At 35.2% G+C, this 22,955-nt stretch overlaps 3 protein-coding genes across 4 annotated transcripts; 1 reads left to right on the top strand and 2 right to left on the bottom strand.

Annotated features, from left to right (window-relative positions):
* Positions 1 to 634: 634 nt before the first annotated feature.
* On the bottom strand, positions 635 to 4,901 carry LOC106101082 (probable serine/threonine-protein kinase DDB_G0282963). Of its 2 annotated transcripts, none has more exons than XM_013280187.1 (4): positions 4,486 to 4,901; positions 2,722 to 4,199; positions 1,343 to 2,591; positions 635 to 774 (listed from the first exon to the last, which is right to left on the bottom strand). In XM_013280187.1, the coding sequence occupies exons 1-3, from the start codon at positions 4,661 to 4,663 to the stop codon at positions 1,359 to 1,361; spliced, it is 2,889 nt and encodes a 962-aa protein (XP_013135641.1). In that variant the 5' UTR covers positions 4,664 to 4,901; the 3' UTR covers positions 635 to 774; positions 1,343 to 1,358. The 2 variants fall into 2 exon arrangements, with proteins under 2 accessions (XP_013135641.1, XP_013135640.1); XM_013280186.1 differs by having other exon boundaries at positions 699 to 774; positions 1,367 to 2,591.
* Positions 4,902 to 4,975: 74 nt separating this feature from the next.
* Positions 4,976 to 16,784, bottom strand: LOC106101084 (serine/threonine-protein phosphatase 2A 56 kDa regulatory subunit epsilon isoform). The gene is made up of 8 exons (XM_013280189.1): positions 15,820 to 16,784; positions 15,020 to 15,216; positions 11,630 to 11,824; positions 10,432 to 10,622; positions 9,464 to 9,677; positions 8,199 to 8,318; positions 7,877 to 8,106; positions 4,976 to 7,534 (listed from the first exon to the last, which is right to left on the bottom strand). Exons 1-8 carry the CDS (start codon positions 15,956 to 15,958, stop codon positions 7,399 to 7,401), a joined length of 1,422 nt encoding a protein of 473 aa, XP_013135643.1. The 5' UTR covers positions 15,959 to 16,784; the 3' UTR covers positions 4,976 to 7,398.
* A 522-nt stretch (positions 16,785 to 17,306) lies between these two features.
* On the top strand, positions 17,307 to 22,919 carry LOC106101097 (rap guanine nucleotide exchange factor 2). Its single transcript, XM_013280212.1, has 2 exons — positions 17,307 to 17,555; positions 18,734 to 22,919. The coding sequence occupies exon 2, from the start codon at positions 18,772 to 18,774 to the stop codon at positions 22,303 to 22,305; it is 3,534 nt and encodes a 1,177-aa protein (XP_013135666.1). The 5' UTR covers positions 17,307 to 17,555; positions 18,734 to 18,771; the 3' UTR covers positions 22,306 to 22,919.
* The last annotated feature ends 36 nt before the right edge of the window (positions 22,920 to 22,955 follow it).

Raw genomic sequence — 22,955 nt, 5'->3', positions numbered from 1 at the left:
TCTTACCTACCTCTACCTTTGTATCAACATTCAATCTTAAAAGTATTACATTCACTATTTTATTAGAATAGGCGAGCGTGCTTCTTTTATAATTGTATTCCAATTTGAAAGCATAAATATTAAACCACTGAATATTAACTGCATGAATGATATTCTCAAGCCAACAATAAACTTAATCCTGAATTTAATTGTATGAATCGTTATGTACTTGGTAGAATCTGCCACTGAGAAGTCCATCTGTCACTGGAAGCAGGTTCGTGTTTCAATGCTGATTATCCCTTTAATGCGCACTATTGTGTAAATACAACATTTAATAAAAAATATATTTGGATGCTAGATTTTTTGATAATTATTCATTTATTGCAATACCTATCTCGTATTAAATAAGATTTATTCGAAAGGAGACATCGCACATTCAAGGAAAAATGCTGTTTTTATATAGATTCGTCATTTTTATACGCGTAATAAATCACCGTCACTTTAGAGATTTTTTAAGGTCTACCTTCAAAGGCGCAAATCCTGGTTCCACCGTTGTATAAAATTTAACGAAATCGACATATCTAAATCACTAGCTATTTTATGGTCTTCATCTATAAGGTATACATACATTTTCAATTCAACTCACAATCACAATTATAAAGTAAACCACTTTAATGGTTATTATTAATAACAAGGAATAAAAATATAAAATCTGCAACTTAAAATCTCAGCTGTTTATTTAATCATTTTGTTAATTATTCCAGACTAAAAAGTACACCAGGACGTTGTGAAAATCTGAAAATGAAAATTTTATGTTATGGTAAACAATTTTAATACATATTAGGTTTATATTTTCAAGCTATATAAATTTACTATAACTTTTCGTAATAATAAAAAAAACTTGTGTATATTCATTTAACAAAACGATCATATATTGCAAACGCTCATCAATTTTATACTATTAAAACTTGGACTAAGCGTTATTCCAATTTTTCCACAATATTCACACTACGTTGCACGAAACTACAAAAGTGTTTTCAAAATACAAATTCAAATATTTATTATTAACTACTAAAACCTTTTTGTTAAATAAATGATTTCTACATTCCCGACTATGCAGTATCTTATTTACGTGTCTACTAGTTAGAAATTAAGAAAATAAATATTTTTACAGTCAAATTAAACTTTTACTAATAAATGTTCCATATTACAACTTGCTCTACTTGTGCTAGAAATGCTAGTTATTTTAAATAGAACTATTTTTTACGTAGCATTGAGAAGCCTCAAAATTAAAGGGAAGTACAAACTACCTAAATACTTAGCGCTCATGCGTTGGCTTCAGTAGAACGAAATGGTTTATCACCTGATAATAGTTGTCTTCACTCACCACTGACGACTGACGTGTCATTGCGGGACACCTTCGTCGGTAGAACTACATCGTGGAACTCACCGGAATGTAGCAACCTTTGTTTTTCAGAATCATTAAGGTTTTCTTCAGTTGGTGTAAAGGGAGTTACCACGTCTAATTCGTCAGTTGATATTTCCGTCACAACTTTGTCCTCTGCATTTTCTTTTAGATCTACATCATGTTTTTGAGAATCAACTCTCTGTTCTGGCTCAAGATTTTGTCCAGTTTCTTCTTTTCCAATAAGCACTTCTTTTGCGAGCTTCTGTTCTGCTTCATTTTCGTCCTTCACAATTTCACCATCATTATGGATAGGAATATTTTCATGAGAATCAGCTGGGACATTATCACAATTACCTTTCTCTATTACGATTTTGTCTTCTTCAATAGAACTTTCGTTAACTAACTCATGCTCTTCACTGACTTTATTATCCTTCAGTTTTTCCTCTGAAGAGTTTTTCTTTATACCATTGTTTGGGAAAATATCATCATTAGAAACAGTTATTTGAGAATCTGCAGGTTCCATTTCAACCACATTATTTACCGTCTCTATTTTATCATTACTATTAAGCACATCCTTTACTTGCTCCTGCTTGTCACTAACATGTTCAGACTTAACAAAAATTTCGGAATTAATCTTTTCTACTTTGCCAACTTCAACCTCATCAACAATCACTTCTTTGACAGAGTCCTGCTCTTCACTTAATCTGCTATTGTTGCTGGGTGGAGAAATTGATTGTATTGCGTCCTCCCGTTTCAATTGCTTTCTACGTTCACTTTTATCATAGCCCAATGGATGCAACTTTGCAGATGTCGGTGGACTACCATCAAGAGACAATTCCATTGAAGTTAATATACTTTCATCCCTGCTTACGAATTGACCACCTTCAGGGACAATGTGAATATTTAAGACGGTTTTATTTTTAAGGAGGTCTGGATCGGCTTCAGAAGACACAGGGGAAGAGTCTTTAGATGTGTTTAGCGATGCGCTTGAAGTCATTTTATTGCGATTCAATCTATTTCTACAAAGAAAGCCTCTAATGTGAGCTTGAATGACAGTAGCAGCGCTTGATATTGTAGATGAGTCGTCAGTTGATAAAGACAGAGATTTTTCTTCGTTAACCGTTTGTAAGACAGTATCCATCCTACTTATACCCATAACTCGTCTGTCTTTATTTTGATTCTGAATCGTAAAACTATTTTCATCCTGAAATGTTTGTCTTAAGTTTAAAAAATATTTTAACATATTTATATCTATTACATAGCTTTGAACTTAGATTTACTATTGCCACAGGTATTTCAATATTATACTAAAGAATGTACTCAATGAAACATACCTTTGAGGGTTCGCGTCCAAACATATTAAACTCAGTGTTTGTTGGTTCTTCTAAACTAGACGTTTTACTTCTAAAAAGAAAATTACGAAATACTTTTTGAATTGTTATAGCAGCAGTTTCCAAATCCATAGTCTTAGGATTTTTTAATTTATCTGTTTCGGGCTCATTACTATTGTTCGATTCGATGTCGTCAAACTCTTTCATGGAAAGTTGAGAACTATCATCATTACTGTTGGCATCATTTTTATTATCTTTATCCTGCTGTTCGCTTTGAATATTTATAACTATGTCACTATCTTTTTGTTCGTTCAATATTTTATTAATGTTAGATTCTTCTTTTATTAGTGTATTAATGTCCTTTTCTTGATTCTCATTTTCAGAAACATCATTCTCAGTTATAATTTTAGCTGTAGCATTATTTTCTGTAGTGTTGTTAGAGTTATTGATTTCAATGTCTTTTTCAATTGTTTCTGTTGTATTTGTTTGATTTTGCGGCTTTTCAATAACTTCAACAGTTTCTTTATTCGTATCATCTCTCTTTTCTAAAACAGCGATGTTAACATCTTTAGCAGGCGAATCTGTGACACGTACTTCTGTTAAGATATTAGTACTATCATTTTTTTCAGCATCCTTGATATCTTCAACGGCTGCATACTTTACATGTAAATTAGCTTTAATATCATAATTTTCGGTTTCATTGTTTGCAATACTATCTTTTAGACTGTCAAGGGGAGATATGACAATATTCTCTTTTATGTTGTCACCATCAACAGTAAGATTCTGTTCATTAGTTCCTTGTATATTCTGAATATTGTTTTGGTCAGCTTCTTCCGATTTACCTTGCGGATCCTCGTTTAGTTTAATTTCTTTTTCTTCCTTGACATCATATTCTTCTGCGATTATTTCACACACTTCTACATTGGGTTGGTCGTTAATTTCAATATTAGCAGTAACAATAATCGGATTTATTTCATTCTCGATATTGATATCTAATTCTTGAACTACTTTCTTGTTATCGTCATTAATAGCTGGCTCAGTGTTTGTTTTGTCGTCTTTATCAAAACCAGTGCTATTCCCTTGATTCTGGGAATCTGCATATGTATCAGAAGTATTATCTTTTGTATGAAGATCGTTTTTGGTTTCGGTGTTATCGTTACCTACGCTATCATCCGTAGTATTATGTCTAATGTCTTTGATACTTCTCTCAATATCTAGATGAATGTCTTCAATATTATACTTTGTAGTATCTACATTTTCTTCGCGCGATTTCGAATCTGCTGTAGATGTATTCATATTATCCGCATTTAAAACAATAGAAGCGATCTCAACATCGTTACCGAATGACTGTTCTATTATATCTTGGTCTACGTGTAATTGCATATTATTATCAAAGTTTCGACGTCTTTCATTTGCTCTTCGTTTTATAATGTTATTTGCTTTATTTATCTTTTGTTCCAAAGTCAAATATTTTTCCGGTGCTAAAAATTGTTTCTAAATTAAAATCGGGTCTTTTTTATCAATGTCACACAATGCTTTTTTAAAATTCTAAACTATCGATGTGGCAATTAACCGCCACTCTAAAATAAAATTTTAACGTAAGGTTGGACCATAAATCATTTAAGATTTAGCGCTACGTCATTTTTTTAATTATAATTTAACATTGTACTGATAAGTTTATTGTTATTTATATTCTAATGACTACTGTGAGCAAATATTAAAAAAAAATGTTAAAACATTCGTAATGGTAAAAAAGGTTAAACTTACGTTTACCATCTCTCAGTACCAGCAAATTCCTCATGTGCTGTGCACAAAACTTATATACTTCAGTCGGATTATTCTTTAACACCTCCCTCGATAAACCTTCCATCAGCTCAACGAGGCCTGCTGGCATTTTGGGTACAGGCGTCGGTTCTATATAAGCTCGCGTACCGTGTACTCTCATCTTTTATATCAAACTTCGAATATTCAAGTAATTTATTCAATATTCATTTATTAGACACTTACCGTGCTTCGTACAGCTCGGGTATAGACTGAACACTTTGAACACTAGACAAAGGGTGTGGTATCACCTTATGTTTGCACTTTGTAGTCATGGCGATGCGCCAAACTTGAACTTGATTATGACCGGTCGACGATATCGACCCAACAAGTTCAACGTACCAAGTGGGCGACACGCAATGCGACCACCGCAACATCGTAGGTACAAAGCAAACCAAAATAGAAGGCCATTCGAACAACAATAAGTCAAATTATGTTACTCATAAACATGCATTTGGTTTTTTTATTGTTTTATACAGATTCGTGTTACAAGTGTTATCAAAATTTCAGCTGAATCCCTTCTATCAAAGTACAGACACGTTACAACATATTAGTAATACAAATTAAAAGGTTAACATCCTTTTAGTAAAATAAAATATATAATCGTAAATATTAGTACTACCTAAGCGTGGAAGATTTCGATGGCGATCGGTTCTGGGCCACGAGAGGAAATGAAAAACTAAATGAATGTTAAAGTTGTCGTGTATTTCGAATGCGCAGCTAGAATATGGCGGGGACAGCGCGGGGACAGCGCCGGACAGCGCGGGACGGGGCGAGCGAGGCCGTCGCGGGGCGCCTACTCTTACACACAAACAATTAATGTGAATCAACTTTTTTATTTCCATACTGTGTTCTATAATAGTAATTTATTTATAAGATCATATATTTAATTTTTGCAAGTTAATACATTATACATAACAAACATCTCCATAGTGTACATACATACATCGCGGCGGCGCCGACGGCGGCGCTCGGCGACGCTCCGCCGGTGATCATAGAAAATTAATGGCTACAGTAATATCATACAAATTAATGACTATTCCCTTACAAATTATTATAACTACCTTTAGCATTGTTCTACTCCAATGTGATCGAATGAACGTTACCACCGAGCCGTGTGGGCCGTATGAGCCGAGTGAGCCGCGCGGCTGTTATATCGCTCGCGCCCCTCCAGCCCCTCCCGCCGCGCCCGCGCACTGTCGCACCCGTGTATCAAAATAATCGCCCGCTATTAATTTATAATAAATAAATGCCTATTTACACTATGTCACTATACAGAATGTTGATAGTACGACCGAATTACAGTTTTTTATTTCAGCATCTAATTTATAAATGAAAATTTCACATAGAACAATCTACCCGGGCCCCGGAACGGACCCCTGCCTCAACCGGGACCTCGCACTAACATATCGTATATTGTAATTTACCTATCTTTGTTTTTTTTTGTACAATTATATTCCGACGAAAGCTGGGTGCCCGATTATTACAAATATCGGTGTTTCAGCATGCAATACATACGAACATACGTTAATTATAATTACATACAACTTTTTCAACTTATTTAAACAATTTTAACAATGTTGGAAAATATCTAAAATAATATGCTCACGTACCAACGATGTAAGAATATGACACATTCATAACGAAGGTGGAATAACTTGCAAACATGCATAAGCATAGGTTTCAATAGAATTTTAAAAAATATAACTTACAAAATGTATGTGATATTTCTGATTGATAAATTGAATTAGAATATGATAGTGGTTAATCTAAAATATTGTTAACCAGAATCGACCATCTTATATTAACTCAATGTATAGTTGTACATGTTTGTGGTGTGTCGTGTATTCTGCACATCGGTAGTACGCTGGCCTGCTAACTCTAGTACAGTGATGACAGTGCTCTCGGGGCGGGAACTTGTCGCATAGCGGAGGGCGGAGGGCGGAGGGCGGAGGGCGGAGAGCGGAGGGCTCGCTGGCGAACCGACCGACGGACAACAGACGAGGGTTGCCACCCTTCAGCAACCTAAATGTTTCCCTCGTGAGGTGGACACGTCGGAAAAGGCGACACAAAATGCAAGTCTATCATTAATTTCCCTAACAATTTTAACCCTAAATTATCAATAGCGAGAAAATTTTACATCGATCTGTATCCCTCCATCCTACCGTACCACATAAATATCTAGTATAAAGAAGGGTATAAAATTAAAAATATAGCATCATCTTTAATATATTTCTCTCAATACTATAATGTTTAGAATAAATATAACCGGCCACGTTACGCCCTGCACTGACGTCGGCGACTCGCCAGCATCGGTACTATTTATTGCTTTCTTATAGATTAAGGATGACCGTCGATGTTGAACGAGAAGCGTCCACGTCGCGGGAACGTCGCGGTAACGGCGCGGTAACGTCGTCGGGGACCGCATCGCTATCGACGCCACTAACCAAAGCAACAATAACTATAATAAAACAGATTATTCGAATACCATTTTTTTAGAGTTTAGTGGTTTTATTTAAATCTAGCAATATGTACAAGAACACTGATGTCGACCAACGTTAATAGTTTGCATTCGACGAGCGTCGATTTCGATCATCCCTATTATAAATTCCCATCAAAAAAAATTCCAACTAGTACAGAATCTTTTTTACTTCATATGCACAAAAATGCAAATACATTGTCGGGTGGCAACCCAATACCCGAACGAACGAATAATCGAATGGTGTAAAAAAATTAATCACGTCGTTAACAAAAATTGTAATTGAATAGACAATACGAATGGATCGTGTAACCGTAAAGTGTGGGGGGCGTTGTGTCGCGCGGCGCGGCGCGGGGCGCGGGGCGGGCCGGCCCGCGGCATCACTTGGCGGTCGCGCCCCCCGCACCCACCGCGCCCGTCGCGCCCCCCGCGCTCGTCGCCTGCCGCTTGCTGCTGATCTCCAGCTCGCCCAGCTTCTTCCACAGCTCGTCGCGCTCCTTCTCGCGCTTCTTCTCTCTAAAACAAATACATCTCAATATAGTCGAGTTCGTTTGCATTTCACGTGCGGAAACTTCAATAAAAATCCCTCAACAATAAATCACATTGCCAGCCAGTGATATGTGTAATGATAATTTCTTATTTCCAATTAAATAAGAAATTGTTGAACTAAAATCATACACAATTCTTATCAACAGTACACATGAATATTCAAGGTCGCGCAATTTATAACTAAAGGCGGAAAGGACAAATTTTATGACAAAATTTATATAGAACCGAATTCTAGGAAATAACATACAATTTACATTACTAAACGTGATCAACTTAATAGATTTTGCTATGTATAAGAAATAAACTAACTTTTGCCGTTCAGCTTTGTAGCTAGCCGTGAGCTCGTCAAACAGCTTGGAGTTCATCTCCATGAAGGTCTTGAGCACATTGTAGACGAGCGCCACGATCGTCTGGTTCCAGTGCTCCTTGCTGATGCGGTACAGCGCCGGGAACATGATCGGCATTATCACCTGGTTGTTCTCCTCCATCAGCGACAGAATGTACTCGTTGTTCCAGAAGTACAGAGCCCGCTCTGCCACCTGCAACACCAACACGATACATTTATAATACCTTTGCTTGTTACTTTGTTCAATTAGTTATTTTTTTTCCTCAAAGTAATGGAATTACGTACCTGAAAATGTGGACTGGAAACGCATTTTGCAATTTGTCTAAATAATGGCTCTTGTATTTTGGCAAACTGAGCTGGCTCAATCACATCCAATACCTCTTCTATTTCTCCCAAGAACATAACCTGCAAATAAAAAAATTACTAAAGATCAGTTCTATGACAAAAAAATCTATTTTATTTAGAATGTTAATGTTAATTACAAAAAAACAAATTGAGTACATGTATCTGACAGGCAAAATATCAGTAAAATGGCTGTATATGCCAGGAACAGAGTACTAAACATTTTCCCGTTGTCCATTTCCTCTTTTTATAGGATCAACGAGCATAGCAGAATTTCATCACATACTTCAATTATATTGATTCAGATGAAGATCACTGATCACTTTTTCTTCAGATAATGGGGATGTTTCCTAATTTTTGGAATAGCCTTTATTTTGTAGATAAACCATGTATGAACACGAAAAAAAATAGTATAAAATATAATACTCATTATTTCAATAAAAAAACACATAAATAAAAACAACTCTTTCATTTCCCCCCAAAACGTCCCATGACGTCACTTCTTTGCATACGAACCTCGCGTCACGGCCTGTCACTGTCAATTTGAAAGAACCATTGATGATACTCGTAAATCTTTGTTGTCTAAAGTTGTTTTTAGTAATGGAGAAAAAATGAACAGAAGGTGATACTTTTAACGTATTAATTACACTTGTTGCTTCTCGTGGAAGATTATGTTTGTGTGTAAACAGTGACTGCGTCCTACACCAGTGTGACCAGGTATAAATTAAATTGTACTATAAGCTACTCTTATGAATTTTGATATATTTTTCTTTTGTAATATTCATAAAATGTTTTGCTCATAACTTATGTCGTAATTATAAAAACACTCAATAATGGAGTCCTCATAATATAAAACACGCAAACTCAATTATTACAATCATTTAGAAAAAAATATAACTACAAAATGCACTGACATTCACTGAAGTTGGTCACACTGCCATGTTATATGCAAGAAAGTGACGTCATTGGTGTTTGAGATCGAGTAATGGAGGGTAAAAAATATTGCAGCGTTTTTAATTTATATTTAATTTGAGACAAACATTCAAGGTCTCTAAATGTTATTATAGGTTATAAAATGCTGTCTTTAAAATATTAAACATAACTTTATTTTGATTTGTAACATTAGGAAACATCCCCATTGGCGGTAGACATATAATGTCATACGAAAACTGTGACTATGGAACTAGTAATGTATAGAGAATAATAACCTCTTTCTGGGAGCAGGTCTTGGGCCAGAACTTGAGCAGTCCGCGCACGACGGGCTCAGTGAGCGTAGCGTCCTTCTCCAGGAACTGCACCACGCAGTAGGCCAGCTGTGCGTGGTACAGCGACAGGCACTTCACCTTGTGCAGCGGCAGCAGCACCTTCACCAGGAACTGCTTGTGCTCGCTCTTCAGCGGCAGGGCGAACCCGTTGATTATGCTGGAACAACACAACTATCATAAGTGGACTGATATCACAAATACATAGTTGTTTTATTTGCTCTATTCAGATAACAATAACTTATTAATTTAGCCATCATATATAGGCGTCTTTTAAATCACTCTTGTTTCATTTACCCAGCGACCAAAATGCAATAATGTATGAACAGTCGCATCGAAATGCCTTTATTCTATTACAACACTGTCTAATAGTTTGAGCAAAAATGCTCAACTATACGGAGTGCATTCTTTGTATTGTAATAACTGATTTTCTGGATCTCACAATCCAATTTATGGCTCAAACTCCACAGGAGACACACAACTAAAACTTCTTCACAAACTAATCCCATTCAAATCACCACAATTAATTACATCAGATAGGTCCAAAAAAGTTAAGTAATTATAAACTATGATTATAAATCATGAAAGTTATCTCGTTCGTAAAAGTAGTCGTAGTAGTAATACAACAATGGAAGTTACTACTATATGACGCATAACAATAACAAATTACACTCATCAATTACATTTTTTTCGCTAAAAGTTGAAGTTTGTTCAGACGCGGGTATTCTATCTATGACAATAAAGTGTTACAAGTGTTTTTAAAAGCAAAACACTAAGCAATGCATTAGAATTTTTGCTATAAACACATAACATAGTGCACTGTCACCCTCAAAATTTCCCAGAAAAAAAATCGTCAGATGTTCAAAATATAGTACTAAAAAAATAAAGATTTCAAAATCTAAAAGAATACTAACCTTCCCAATATTTCTAAGAGCTCTCCGACGCCGTTGAAATGTTCAGTTTCATATACAAATCGTAGGAAAATATTATTGATTTGTTTCCGTATGAAGGCTCGCAGTCCCAAAAACTTGCCGTAAATGCGATGGAGGACAGTTTTCAGAAAGTCGCGCTCACGAGGATCCTCGGAGTCGAATAAATCTAAAAGCTACAAAAAACAAAAAACAATACGTAAACATTAATTTCTAAAAAATATTTTAATCTATACAGCCGGATTTACATTTTTATTTAGGCTTTAAAATTCCAATACACATAGATAATAAGGTTATCTAATTTAAAATGTTTATTGAACATCAGACATAACGGTGGGGTAGACAACTATCGCCGTACTAGTATTACCTTATCGGATTATTATTATAGTTATCTTGTAATAAAAATGCGAAAGTTATTTCTTACCGTGGAACGATAAAATTGATTGTTTAAAGTTAACAATCTCGATGGTAATCTTAAATAATGATAGATGGAGATAGAAAATTGAAAAATAAAATAAACAAAAACATGTCATAATTAGTAGTTTCCTTAAAAAAAACCAGTTCAATGGATGGGATTGAACAAAAAAGTAAGATATCCTGAGATCTATATCATTCACAGAGACAGTTACAGCTGTGAATACTCAAAGTATAATTGAAATCAATTGAATGACAATATCCAAAGAATTGCTCGTGTCGATATAGTGAATGTATGGTATTGACATAATGCATCACATTAAGCCATAATCACCCTTGACCGCATCAGTAATAAGACGCAATATCCTATGCTTATCAAAGAAAATACGATTCTGACAAAACGTGTGTAGTAAACTCATTGAAGTTTTATTTTAGACAAAAAAGAGCGTGCAATTTTCATTTTAAAAGGCCGAAGCTACCAAGACGTTGGTGGATTAAATACAATGTTAAGGACTTAATATAATAATTTTAACGTGGGAAAAAGGCTTTGATTTAATTACTATACACTAATATGCATGTACTAGTAATACAATATTAAGTAAATATTCACTCAAACGGTATTATTATTAGCGTATGTACAATTTTCAGTTGTGCGGTAGCTAATCCTAAACAAAAGATTCTGTCGGCGACCAGTGACGAAGAGCTTGATATTTACTAAAATAATTCATGAAAATGTTATAACTAAATAAACATAAGTCATGTACTTTACCTGCAAAACAAATTTCTGGTCAATAACCTTCTTGCCGATGGTGGGCTGAAAGTCGGTCGACTCGAGGAAGCGCAGGAAGAACTCGTAGACGAGCTGGAGATGCGGCCACGACGCCTCCAGAGTCGGATCGTCCTCTTCAGGGTCGAAGTCGGGATTTTCACTCGGCGGCAGAGTGCGGAACAGGTTGGCCGATATCTATGACAAACAATATAAAAAAAATACGTTTTTGTTAATAGTTTATAGTAGACTAATTGTTGCTAGCAACTTTGTCCGCGTGAGAATAAAATTTAAAAACAAGACATTGCCTATGATACTCAGTGAAAACGTAGCTTTTTATGGTATAAGAATGATTGAAATCGACTCAGTACTTTTTGAATTATTTAATACATACAAAAATACAGATAATATACAGAACCTTGCTCTATTTAAGCTGTGATATCACGGCATATTTATATTAATCACGATTTTGATGTTGCGGTAATTTCGCTAATAATTCCATAATTGGAAGCAGATAAATGTGAATCAAATCTAATTTTATAACACAAGATTTATCCAGTATTTAAATCTATTTGAATCGAATTACATTGTGATATATCCAATTAGACATTTGTATGGATTAAGAATAAAAATTATTGTATTGTTGTTATTTTTGTATTGTTAATTTGGTTATGCTATTTTAACTGTTATGACAACACGCCCGTTACAGAGTTAACACAATAATTATTTAGAATAGAAATTAATTTACGATAGTCTCTGATTAAGATGTGAATATTATTCCATAGCGGCGTTAATACGCTCTAAGACAGGAAGAATTTGCTAGAAAAATGAAATATCTGGGACAGTCCAGTAACATCTTCATAGGTTAACAATAAGATCGAAAGGACGTTTCAAGGTCACCAAGTCTCAATTTATTGATTTTTGTATACTTCGATGTAATTCTTCGACAGTCGCTAAGCTATGAAATCCTATACGAATGTGTTGTTATTTGATATAAATTACACTGCAGTGGATACAGTTACAATGTCATATCCACGCGAAAACAGGAACAATGACCAAATGAAAGAAAAAGTATAATGATAAGTAGTTCATTTTTTAATCATGAAATATACAGTAAATATTACCGAACATCGCGGTAAATCGCTGGTTTAAAATGGTACTAATAATGTAAATGCTAACGGTTGTTGTTTTATCATGTCTTAAGCTAACAGGCGATAACGCAATTTGATTGTGTATGTTTTGACACACAGGTTAACGCAAATTTCGACCGCTTTGAGTGGTGTACAAAAATCTTCCTAGATTCTGCAAGAAGGCAGTGGTACCCCTTTAAAAAAATATTTTCTTTTATAGAAACTTTTACAAAAGTACAACTTGACTGACCCTATCAACACAAAAGTACTGTATTCCGTTTGGTTTTTGTGTTTACTCTTATACTTTGAGATGATATTTAGTCATTCAAACCCTAACCCTTGGTTGAAAATGGTTATACATTGTTGAATGGAAAGTCGTAAGCGTTTTTTTAAGTGGACGAAAAAGACGAGGGGGACGCTATTCCAATGGGACAGCATTTTCTACTACATAAGTTGGAGAGACAAAAACATTTCAAGCTGTAACTTTTAAACTTTATCAGAATTACAATAAAAAGTGTGATTGATGGTTTAGCTATTGTTTGCCACACCCTTTGCCTAATCCCATTTATAATTATTTAAAAATTTAATTATAGCCCAATAATACTGAATACTGAAATAACAAAGACAATATAGAATACTGTAATAAAATTTGTTTAGAAATACAGTTAAGACTAAAACTATGAAAAGAAATACATTATCTGTGTGACTCAACTGCAGTAAATAATAAATCTAAAAGCTGGAGGCTTTATTCTATTATTTATGTCTATGTGGGTCTTAATTAACATGCAAAACTGATATGCTCATGTCATAAAAAAAGGTTGGGTAATTTGTTCACACTTTCACATTTGTCTGAAATTTAAAAATATACATAGAATAATTTTGCTGTACCAATATGTATAAATAGACCTAGAAATTATTAAGAATAACAATTAAAACAAACAAGTAAAAGATGACATCACATCAAATCTTTAAAACTTAACATGAAATAAGTATAAAGTCAATAACTAGTCAAGTTTTCAAACATTACTTCACCAATCTATCTGTCCTATTGGAGAGTACCTTGTTTAATTTTTCCAATCATCTACCCAAAAGAATTTAATTAATAATTCTAAAGGTAACTATGGCTCATAAAAACATATAGAAAAACATTGTAAGGAAAATTACATTCTCTGTTTACTGTGAAATTTAAAAGCAGCATCACCTAACTTAAGTATAAATGCCGATCAACATGTTAAAGAACGAGTTTCCACAGCCAAATACTTATACAAAAATATATTGTCACTACCTCTTTTTGTAACACAAAAAATATTTTATAAGGTACTTTGGCAGGGAAAAGTCACATTTAATCTTGTACTGCTCATTTCTCTTTGATATACCATTCAAAAACGTAATAAGAATCAAAAATCTATTTTTAATTATAACAGATTTTTTCCTAAATACTCAATAGAACAATGTTTTAAATAAAAAATAATTACATTCAATAAAAAAGCCGAAAAAGGAGTTGACACATGACTAGGGCAACTTTACATAAATGGACTTTATACATAATGTATGTTGGTAAATAGCTATGACTTGGTAACTGGTAACCAAGTTGCACAAATACCACTATGACACTTCACTACCTTATATACCAATTTTTTTAAAGCTTGTGCTACACTATGCTGGTGTGGTGGGTAAATATTTTGGATAAAAACTCTAATATGGAAAAGAGACCATAAGTTGCTGCCAACATCAAGAAAGTAAGAATGCCATCAGCAGCACCATCAGCACCAGCTCACTATAATTCCCACCAAGGGGCTCGGAGTCAACCCTAAGGACTAGGCCATAGTCATCCATGCCAGCCGAGCGCGGGTTGGTTGACTTCACACATAGCTTTTTAATTCCTATTAGTTCATATTTTCATTAAATAAATAATGAAAAAAATGTTCAAATTTTCTTATCAATGACAGTCTTTTTAAAGGTTTTAAAAAGATATTTTTAAAACTTGTAATGTTTGATACTTTTTACAGAAAACAAATAACAAATCATCTAGTTACAGAATTGAAATGCAGTTTCAATTACTTTAAAAACGTGAACTAACATAAAATACAAGTACAGGTCTCACTTCATCTATCCAAAATGTAATAGTAAGAAGATAGTTGATTGTCTTAAATTAGCTACTTAAAGCAGTTCTTTGTTATTGTTTTTATTCTTCTGTACTGAAGGAATTAATAACAATTTATAGGTGTGGCAGAAAACATAGTAAAAACAATTCAAACCTTACCATTTTAATAATCTCCGGATAGACGGGCTCGGTGAGCACTCCACGGCCACCAGTAATGTACTCTACAAGCTCATTGAGTGTGGCACGTTTTATCTCCTTGCCCTTGAGATCAGCAACAGGATCCATGAAGTCAAATGCCACACAGCATTGCCGCAGTTTACGAATAAACAGCTCCTCTTGCTCACTATTTGGAACATCTGGAATTGAATTTCAATGTTGTTAGTAAATATATACTTCAAAAAATAATAATTTTAGAAAACATTTTAATTATATAACAGAAAAAAATATTATTCATAAAAATGATCACTAATTAACTTTTGTTTGTAAAAAAATAGTTGAAAAACTACCAAATTTTTTGCAATTATTCCAATCAAGCTATTTATTAATTTATTGAGTTAATATGCACCATAAACAAACTTTTTTTAGAACCATATAATTGCACTGTACATTTTCCTCATCTTTCACTCAAACTCAAAACACATTGTGACTGCATATGTGCATGGATGCAACTGTGTTTACACAAACATATAATTATTAAAGCTAACTGACATTACATTTATATGTTTACTATCTACATAGACATTTAACTAAATAACCTTAACTGCACTACATAACACACAAGAAGTTCTCTATAACCTATTAATGTAATTGACAGTTGAATCTTACGAAAATCTAATTGGTTTTGTAATAATATAATTCTTCTAATTGTCTTAGATGATCTTTGATTATGATATCGTTTATAAACAATGTAGATAAAAATGATAAGAGGGCAAGAGGCAGAGATAGTGTGAATTACGCACCTTTGAGAAGCGGCAGCGCCTGAAGTTCCACGTCCTGCGTGTTGCGGTAGCGGGAGGAACCTTGCGATTTCTTGGTTTTTTTCTTTAACGAACGCTTGGCGAACGGATCAATTCTATCCACAAACGTTCCCGAAGACATTTTGCTTATATAAAAGTGTCCCAAATGACAATATCGAGTGCGATCAATGCGATGATTGTTTTGATTCGGATAGTGTCATGATCCGGTCCAATTGACGAGACGAACGCGCACTCCTAGTACAGTCGCAACAAAATACTACAGCCTAAACAAACATTCCTTCGTCACACATGACGGCAATAGAGTGCTCACACTCAGGCCATTCTTTATACACTTCAAGATTCCACAACAGTTACGTAATTTTAAAACGTCTTTATCACCAAAATGACACAATAATAATAAAGAACAATTCCATTCACAAAATCAGTTTTATTTTCTGAGGCGTGTCACGAATACCAGTAGGCAGAAGTAACATATACATACAAGCCTCGTGTAATATCAGCCGGTCAGTCGATGACAATTTAATTTCTCGACAATATTCTTCAAAATAGATGATTTTTCAATGTAGTAATACACAAAAGTCGAAACAAAACAGTTTTTGTCTTTCTCAGACGTTATTGAAAACTAAATCGACAATGACACAGGGCAAATTTTCAACACCAAAAATCTATCACCGTATTCTCGCCATCGCTCACCATCCGTTTCGACACACACAGTGAAACTAGATGCATTTTTCCGCTACACACGAGATTATTTTGATGTATTGCACTTTTACATGAATAAATATATACTTCTGCGACTTTTTCCGCTTTGTCTAACGATTAATTTACAATTGCAACCTAGCTAAAAGACTATCATCACTGGTTTTGCAGTGAAAACGCCAGCACTCAAAAGTACCTATTTCTGAAAATAGATGGAGATATAAAAATGTTCCAATAACCAACACAAGTACTTTTTAAATTGAAATGTAATAATAAGCCATAAAATAAAGGTTGATAACACTTAAATATATTTAATTTTTTATTAAGATAATTACTTGTACCAAAACACATGAGATTTTAAGAAATCCAATAATAAATTATTGTGAGACGGATGATCATTTTAATTGGAATGCAAAGTAGCGTTCAAGAAGGATTACATCGTACAGATAAGAACAGTTAACAAATCTTGAATAAATAGCATAAAAATCATATTTCTGTTAAACAAGCATTAAAACCGAATGATGTTTTTTTCCTTACATAAAATAAATAACATGTATTTTGCAACGAAAATCAACAAAGTTAATTCTAAAAGACATTAATAAAAACTTGAACAATACCAATTAAAATTATTTCTTTTAAACACTTACGTTAATCTTTTAATAATTAAAAGAAGTACTGTTAACATCGTTACTTAATTCTAAATTGAATCGGTCATAGTTTTTTTGTTATGGTTCTCGACCAGAAAATTTTTATCGTTATTTTTAGTTATGAATTATGCATCTGTGGCTCCCGAGTACTACGTTGAGAAAGTAGCTTTCTAAATTTCTTAGAACTTTGACTGTCTACAAAATATAAATTTTAGTGATTTGATATTAGCAAGATAAAGTTAATAACATAATTTTGTGTCGTGTGTTGTGATATACATAAAATAAGCGTCACTCAGTGGAAGACTAATTAGAAAGCAACATGGAAGCGCTGACAGTTCCGCCATGAATGCAAAATAAATAGAAATTGTGAAGGTTTCTAACTTAATTCTTTGCTTTATGTTTACTTGCATGCCGTTAGCACTTAGAGATTACAAATAGAAAAACCAATATTACAGCTGCTCTGATTTATCCTGTTGTGTGCAGATTCGATCGTTTATACTATGAACAAGACGATACTGTGTAGGAAGTAACTGCAAAACTTGAACCTACTATACATTACTACTTAAAATGATCCATTAACATATCAAACCAGATAATCGATTTTTTCAATAGAGAATTCTAATCTGTTATTATGACATAAAAAAATAATTTCGTGTAAAACTTCATTTTCTTCATAGTGATATTATTTGCATGCATCGATTGAAAATTTATTATTCATAGGAATAATATTTAGTTTATAGATTTTAATGGCTGAACATTTTGACCGAACTTGTTAAATGACATATAATAGATTCATTAAATATTATGGACTTGATGTTTTAAATAAAAGGTACACTCATGTTTACATTCTGTTTGTAATATTTCCTAATGTAAAAAAAAATAAGTTAAAACCTACTTCATTAACTGCTTTACCAACAAGTATGAAACAGGAGATATTTAAAAAGATAATCTTAGGAAACTAATTACTTCTTTCAATATTGGTTTCTCTTTTACTTCAGTTCCTAAAAAAAAATTGAAAATGAAATTCCCTTTGTTATGAACTAAACATTATGATAGAGTAAATGTGATACCCAAAGGTTTAATACAGATAAATGCTTGTGTAGACTAAAAAAGGAAATGTTAATTAATACATATTAATTAAACATAATTTGGTATACATAAACTAGTATGGCACCAGTATAGTACAGACCTCTCATTCACTATGTACAATTGACAAGACTTTTATCCGCTCAACGTGCCAAAACACTGAAATATACCTCTCTCTATTTAAGTCAAAGTAACCTTTATAGGGAGCTCATGATGATGTTGAACCTCTATCAAACAACTTCTTTTCCTTATATCCCCTAAATCCAAGACTTGAACTTCTTCCCTTTCACATATTTCCCCTTTTTTGCCCTGCAGGCACAAAATATCAACATTTCATAAAAAAAAAAGTAATTTATAAGACTCCATAATTAAAGTCATTTATGTGATTAAGTTCCATGTGCACTGTAGTTACTGTTATGAAAGTTGTTCATTTTTGGTTGTTAAGATATTAGTTTTTGTTCCAGGTGCTGGGCATAGGTCAGAATAGGTGAGAAACTTCACAATGTTGAGAGGTGGGCGTGGCGGCCGTCACAGTCCGGAGCTGTATCCCCACACACTAAAGTGTTCCAACGCGAGTGACACAAGCTCAGCCTATAGTGGCAGTGACACCATGACTTCTGTACACAGTTCTTTAGACATGGACATGGAGGTAGACTTATCAGGTCTACTTGAATCCATAGTGGATTCAGATGAGGAAGAAGATTTGGAAGAAAGTATGGATAGTCTTACAGTACGAGATGCTGTAAGAGACTGCCTTGAAAAAGACCCAAGTGACAGAACTGATGAAGACATTGAAATTCTTTTAGAATTCACACAACATTTGAAAGCTTTCACTAATATGACGCTAACAGTTCGTAAAGCACTCTGTGCAGTGATGGTTTTTGCGGTTGTAGAGAAAGCCGGAACAGTTGTAATGAATGATGGAGAAGAACATGATTCTTGGTCAGTGCTCATCAATGGCCATGTTGGTATAGAACATCAAAATGGAGAAATTGAGTATCTTAATGTTGGGGACAGTTTCGGAATGGCGGAAGCTACGCTTGAAAAACTATATCACAGGGGAGTTATGACGACGAGATGCGACGACTGTCAATTTGTTTGTATCACACAAACTGATTATTATCGTATTTTGCATCAAGGTGAGGAGAATATACGAAGGCATGAAAATGAGAATGGCGTTGTAGTATTAGTTACGGAATATAGAGGTGTTGCTGGCGACTCGGCACATCAACAAGGACACGTGGTCATTAGGGGGACGCCAGAACAATTGATGCTTCAACTGATTGAAGATAACTCACGTGATTCAACGTATGTTGAAGATTTTCTTCTGACACATCGAACCTTTATAGAAAGTCCCCTTGTGGTTGCTAAACAATTGCTTGCCTGGTTCTCGGAACCTTCCGATCGTGATAAAGTCACTAGAGTAGTATTACTTTGGGTAAATAATCATTTCACAGATTTTGAAACTGATCCTAATATGATGGAATTTCTCGAAAACTTCGACACAGCATTAGAACGAGAAAAAATGGAGAGTCAATTGAGACTACTTAGTATTGCTTGTTCTGCTAAAGCGCGTACACGGAGCGTCACTCTATCGAGGTCTTCAAGAGATGAGCCTCTGAATTTCACTGTACTCGGCGGTTATGAACGTGGATATGGTATTTTTATATTGAAAGTTGAAAGACACTCAAAGGCTGAAGATGTAGGTTTAAAGAGAGGAGATCAGGTTCTCGAAGTAAATGGTCAGTCATTCCAACACGTAAGTCATGCTAAAGCCATGGAAATTATTACGGGTTCTACACACTTAAGCATCACAGTTAAAAGTAACTTGTTAGCTTTTAAGCAAATGCTACTAATGCCCGAGAATTCGCCCCGACAAAGAGGTTGTGCAGTACGCTGGCAAACTGACCCTAGAGCACGATTGTCTACCGCTGAGTTACTGAGCGATGACCCGATAACACTCAATTCAGTTTTTCAATCGCCAACTAAGAAACCTCAACCGATGAGCGTTAAAAAAGAACCACAAAAAGGTTTTATGACTCTCGGTCCAAAAAGGCGACTCCAAAAAGCTTTAATGAAAATGAATATTTTGCCTAAAAATACTATCAGCGACGGAATTCACACAGATGACAGTATCCTCTCGAATTCCGAATCATTAAACAAAGCCAACTCGAGCACCTCTTTCTATAGTTCGCACAGCAATCCTGATTTAATATCAATATGTTACGATGAATATCAATCTTCGGATTATCCCGAACACGTACTCAAGGTTTATAGAGTAGATCAAACTTGTAAATATCTTTTAGTTCACAAGGAAACCACAGCTAGGGAAGTAGTGATGTTGACATTACAAGAGTTTGGTATAACTGATCCCAGTTCTAACTTTTCCCTATGTGAGGTGTCAGTGGCGCAAGGTGGCATTATAAAACAACATCGTCTTCCAGACCAGCTGCAGAACCTCGCGGAAAGAATCGGGCTTAGCTCTAGATATTATTTAAAAACTAATGGCTTAAGTGAGACTCTAGTACCTGATGAAATGGCGCCTGAACTTCTGCGAGAAAGTGTGGTTCATTTTTTGCAATTAAATGCAGTCGAAGTTGCTGTTCAATTAACTTTACAGGATTTCTGTATATTTAGACAAATCGAAAGTACTGAGTATGTCGATGATTTGTTCGAGTTAAAGAGCCGGTATGGAACACCTATGCTATCGCAATTTGCTGGTCTTGTTAACAAAGAAATGTTCTGGGTCGTTACAGAAGTTGTCAATGAACAAAATCTCGTTAGAAGGTCGAAAATTGTAAAACAATTCATTAAGGTGGCTCGTCATTGTAAAGAATGTAAAAACTTTAATTCCATGTTTGCTATAATTTCGGGATTGGGTCACGGAGCTGTCTCTAGGTTAAGATTGACATGGGAAAAATTACCTACGAAATACATTAAGCTATTTTCCGATTTACAAATGCTCATGGATCCGTCAAGGAATATGTCTAAATACAGACAGCTCGTAACGACAGAACAAGGACGTTCGCCGGTTATACCATTTTACCCAGTCGTTAGAAAAGATCTCACATTCATTCACCTCGGCAACGATACTAAAGTTGAAGGTATGGTCAATTTTGAAAAGCTTAGAATGATCGCTAAGGAGGTGAGAACTCTTACTAATATGTGTAGCTCTCCATATGATCTTTTAACATTACTCGAGCTGGGAAAACAACCACCTTCTAACGCTATGGTCGCCCTAAATCAGTTAACCACGGGCGTACAACAAGGCCAAGTTACAGTGAAAAGAAGGAAAAAATCCTCAAATGTTCCGAATCCCAAGAAAATGTTTGAAGAAGCCCAAATGGTGAGACGCGTAAAGGCATACTTAAATCGTATGCACGTGGAAACAGATGAAGAGCGCTTGCATGCGCTGTCTTTAGAATGCGAGGGCTCCGGGCCGGCCCCCGTCATGCCCCGCCGACGACACCCTTCGCCGTCATTGTCGACAACCAGCAGCGCATCGTCAGCGAGCGAGAGTAAGAAAAGCTTTGCGGGTAATAAGTTCGGTGCTGCATCTCCGCAGGCTGTCCGAAAGTTGCTCGCCCTGTCAGAGCCCGCTAAAACCAGACCGCATCAGCCGAGACCGCCTCCGCCTGGGCCCTCGCCATGTACGCACCGCAGGGATGGTACGGGGCCGGGTATATGCTGCGCCCGGGCGGCCCACGAGAGATCGCATTCAGACACGCCCACGCCGCTGCCGGTGGATTTATCGGCGGAAAGCAGCAGCGTGACGTCACTCGTGAACTTGCCGCTGCGTAAGACGGGATCCGCTACGTCGAGCGACAGCGGGCACGGTTCGTGCACGACGGCGAGCTGCGTGCGGCCTGTGCCTCCGCCGCGCATGCCGCAGGCGCCGTACACGCTGGCGGCGCAGGTGGCGCGCCTGGAGCGCCTCAGTCGCGCGCACTCGCATGAAGGTGTCACTCGCCCCTACGACTACTATCACGACGCGCCGGATGACGAGGACGACGACCAACAAGTATCGGCCGTTTGAACTTTTTAAATACTCTAATTAAAATCTATTTATATAGTTCAGTTTTGTAATCTCACTTGACTAATAGAGAAGCACGTGTTATGTAATTTTTCTTATAGATATTATATCATTAAATTCGATTCATGTATGTACTCTTTACAATTAAAGTATGAAGACTGTATAATTTATTGTAAGAACTTTTCCTAGTGTTACATAGTGTAAAATTGAGTTAAGCCATGCCTCTATTATTATTATTATTATTAAATAATTGTAATGTAATGTGACCCCACCATGTTCCAGTTAATCTAGAGATGTTGATGTGTACCAATAGTAGGTGATTAGTAATCCCCTGTTGGTATTTCTAGTGTCTACATTCCGTTGTTTGTATATTTTTTAATTTTCATTATTTATAATACGCAACTTAGACCAAATAATAATTAATGTACCTTTTAATAATTACGATTCGGTTTGATTTTAATAATTATTGTATGTTGTAGTAATGTTTTGGTAGCTTTGCGGACCAACGCTGAGTTTTGATGTTATTTCTTATGGTAGCAGTTTGAAATCTGTTTATATCATGGTTTTAATTATTGTAATTGTAAATAATAAAACTATATTAATTATGTATTTCAAAATAACATTTCTTCTTCAATACATAAAATATAGTTTCC

This window comes from Papilio polytes, unplaced genomic scaffold (genome assembly GCF_000836215.1).
Source record: "Papilio polytes unplaced genomic scaffold, Ppol_1.0 DF824024.1, whole genome shotgun sequence".
Lineage (NCBI taxonomy): Eukaryota > Metazoa > Arthropoda > Insecta > Lepidoptera > Papilionidae > Papilio > Papilio polytes.
The sequence above is the reverse complement of the archived record's forward strand: the minus strand, read 5'-3'. Positions and strand labels throughout refer to the sequence as shown.

What these genes read in the sequence shown, in the direction of transcription:
- LOC106101082 (XM_013280186.1), bottom strand. Translation starts at nt 4,663, where the DNA reads ATGAGAGTACACGGTACGCGAGCTTATATAGAACCGACGCCTGTACCC. An exon ending in GGTACTGAGAGATGGTAAAC is followed by an intron (nt 4,200 to 4,485) that starts GTAAGTTTAACC and finishes AACAATTTTTAG; the next exon opens with CACCGGAAAAATATTTGACT. An exon ending in TGACACGTCAGTCGTCAGTG is followed by an intron (nt 775 to 1,366) that starts GTGAGTGAAGAC and finishes TTTCATTTTCAG; the next exon opens with ATTTTCACAACGTCCTGGTG.
- LOC106101084 (XM_013280189.1), bottom strand. Translation starts at nt 15,958, where the DNA reads ATGTCTTCGGGAACGTTTGTGGATAGAATTGATCCGTTCGCCAAGCGT. An exon ending in ATCCGGAGATTATTAAAATG is followed by an intron (nt 11,825 to 15,019) that starts GTAAGGTTTGAA and finishes TGTTTGTCATAG; the next exon opens with ATATCGGCCAACCTGTTCCG. An exon ending in AGACCTGCTCCCAGAAAGAG is followed by an intron (nt 8,319 to 9,463) that starts GTTATTATTCTC and finishes TTTTATTTGCAG; the next exon opens with GTTATGTTCTTGGGAGAAAT.
- LOC106101097 (XM_013280212.1), top strand. Translation starts at nt 18,772, where the DNA reads ATGTTGAGAGGTGGGCGTGGCGGCCGTCACAGTCCGGAGCTGTATCCC.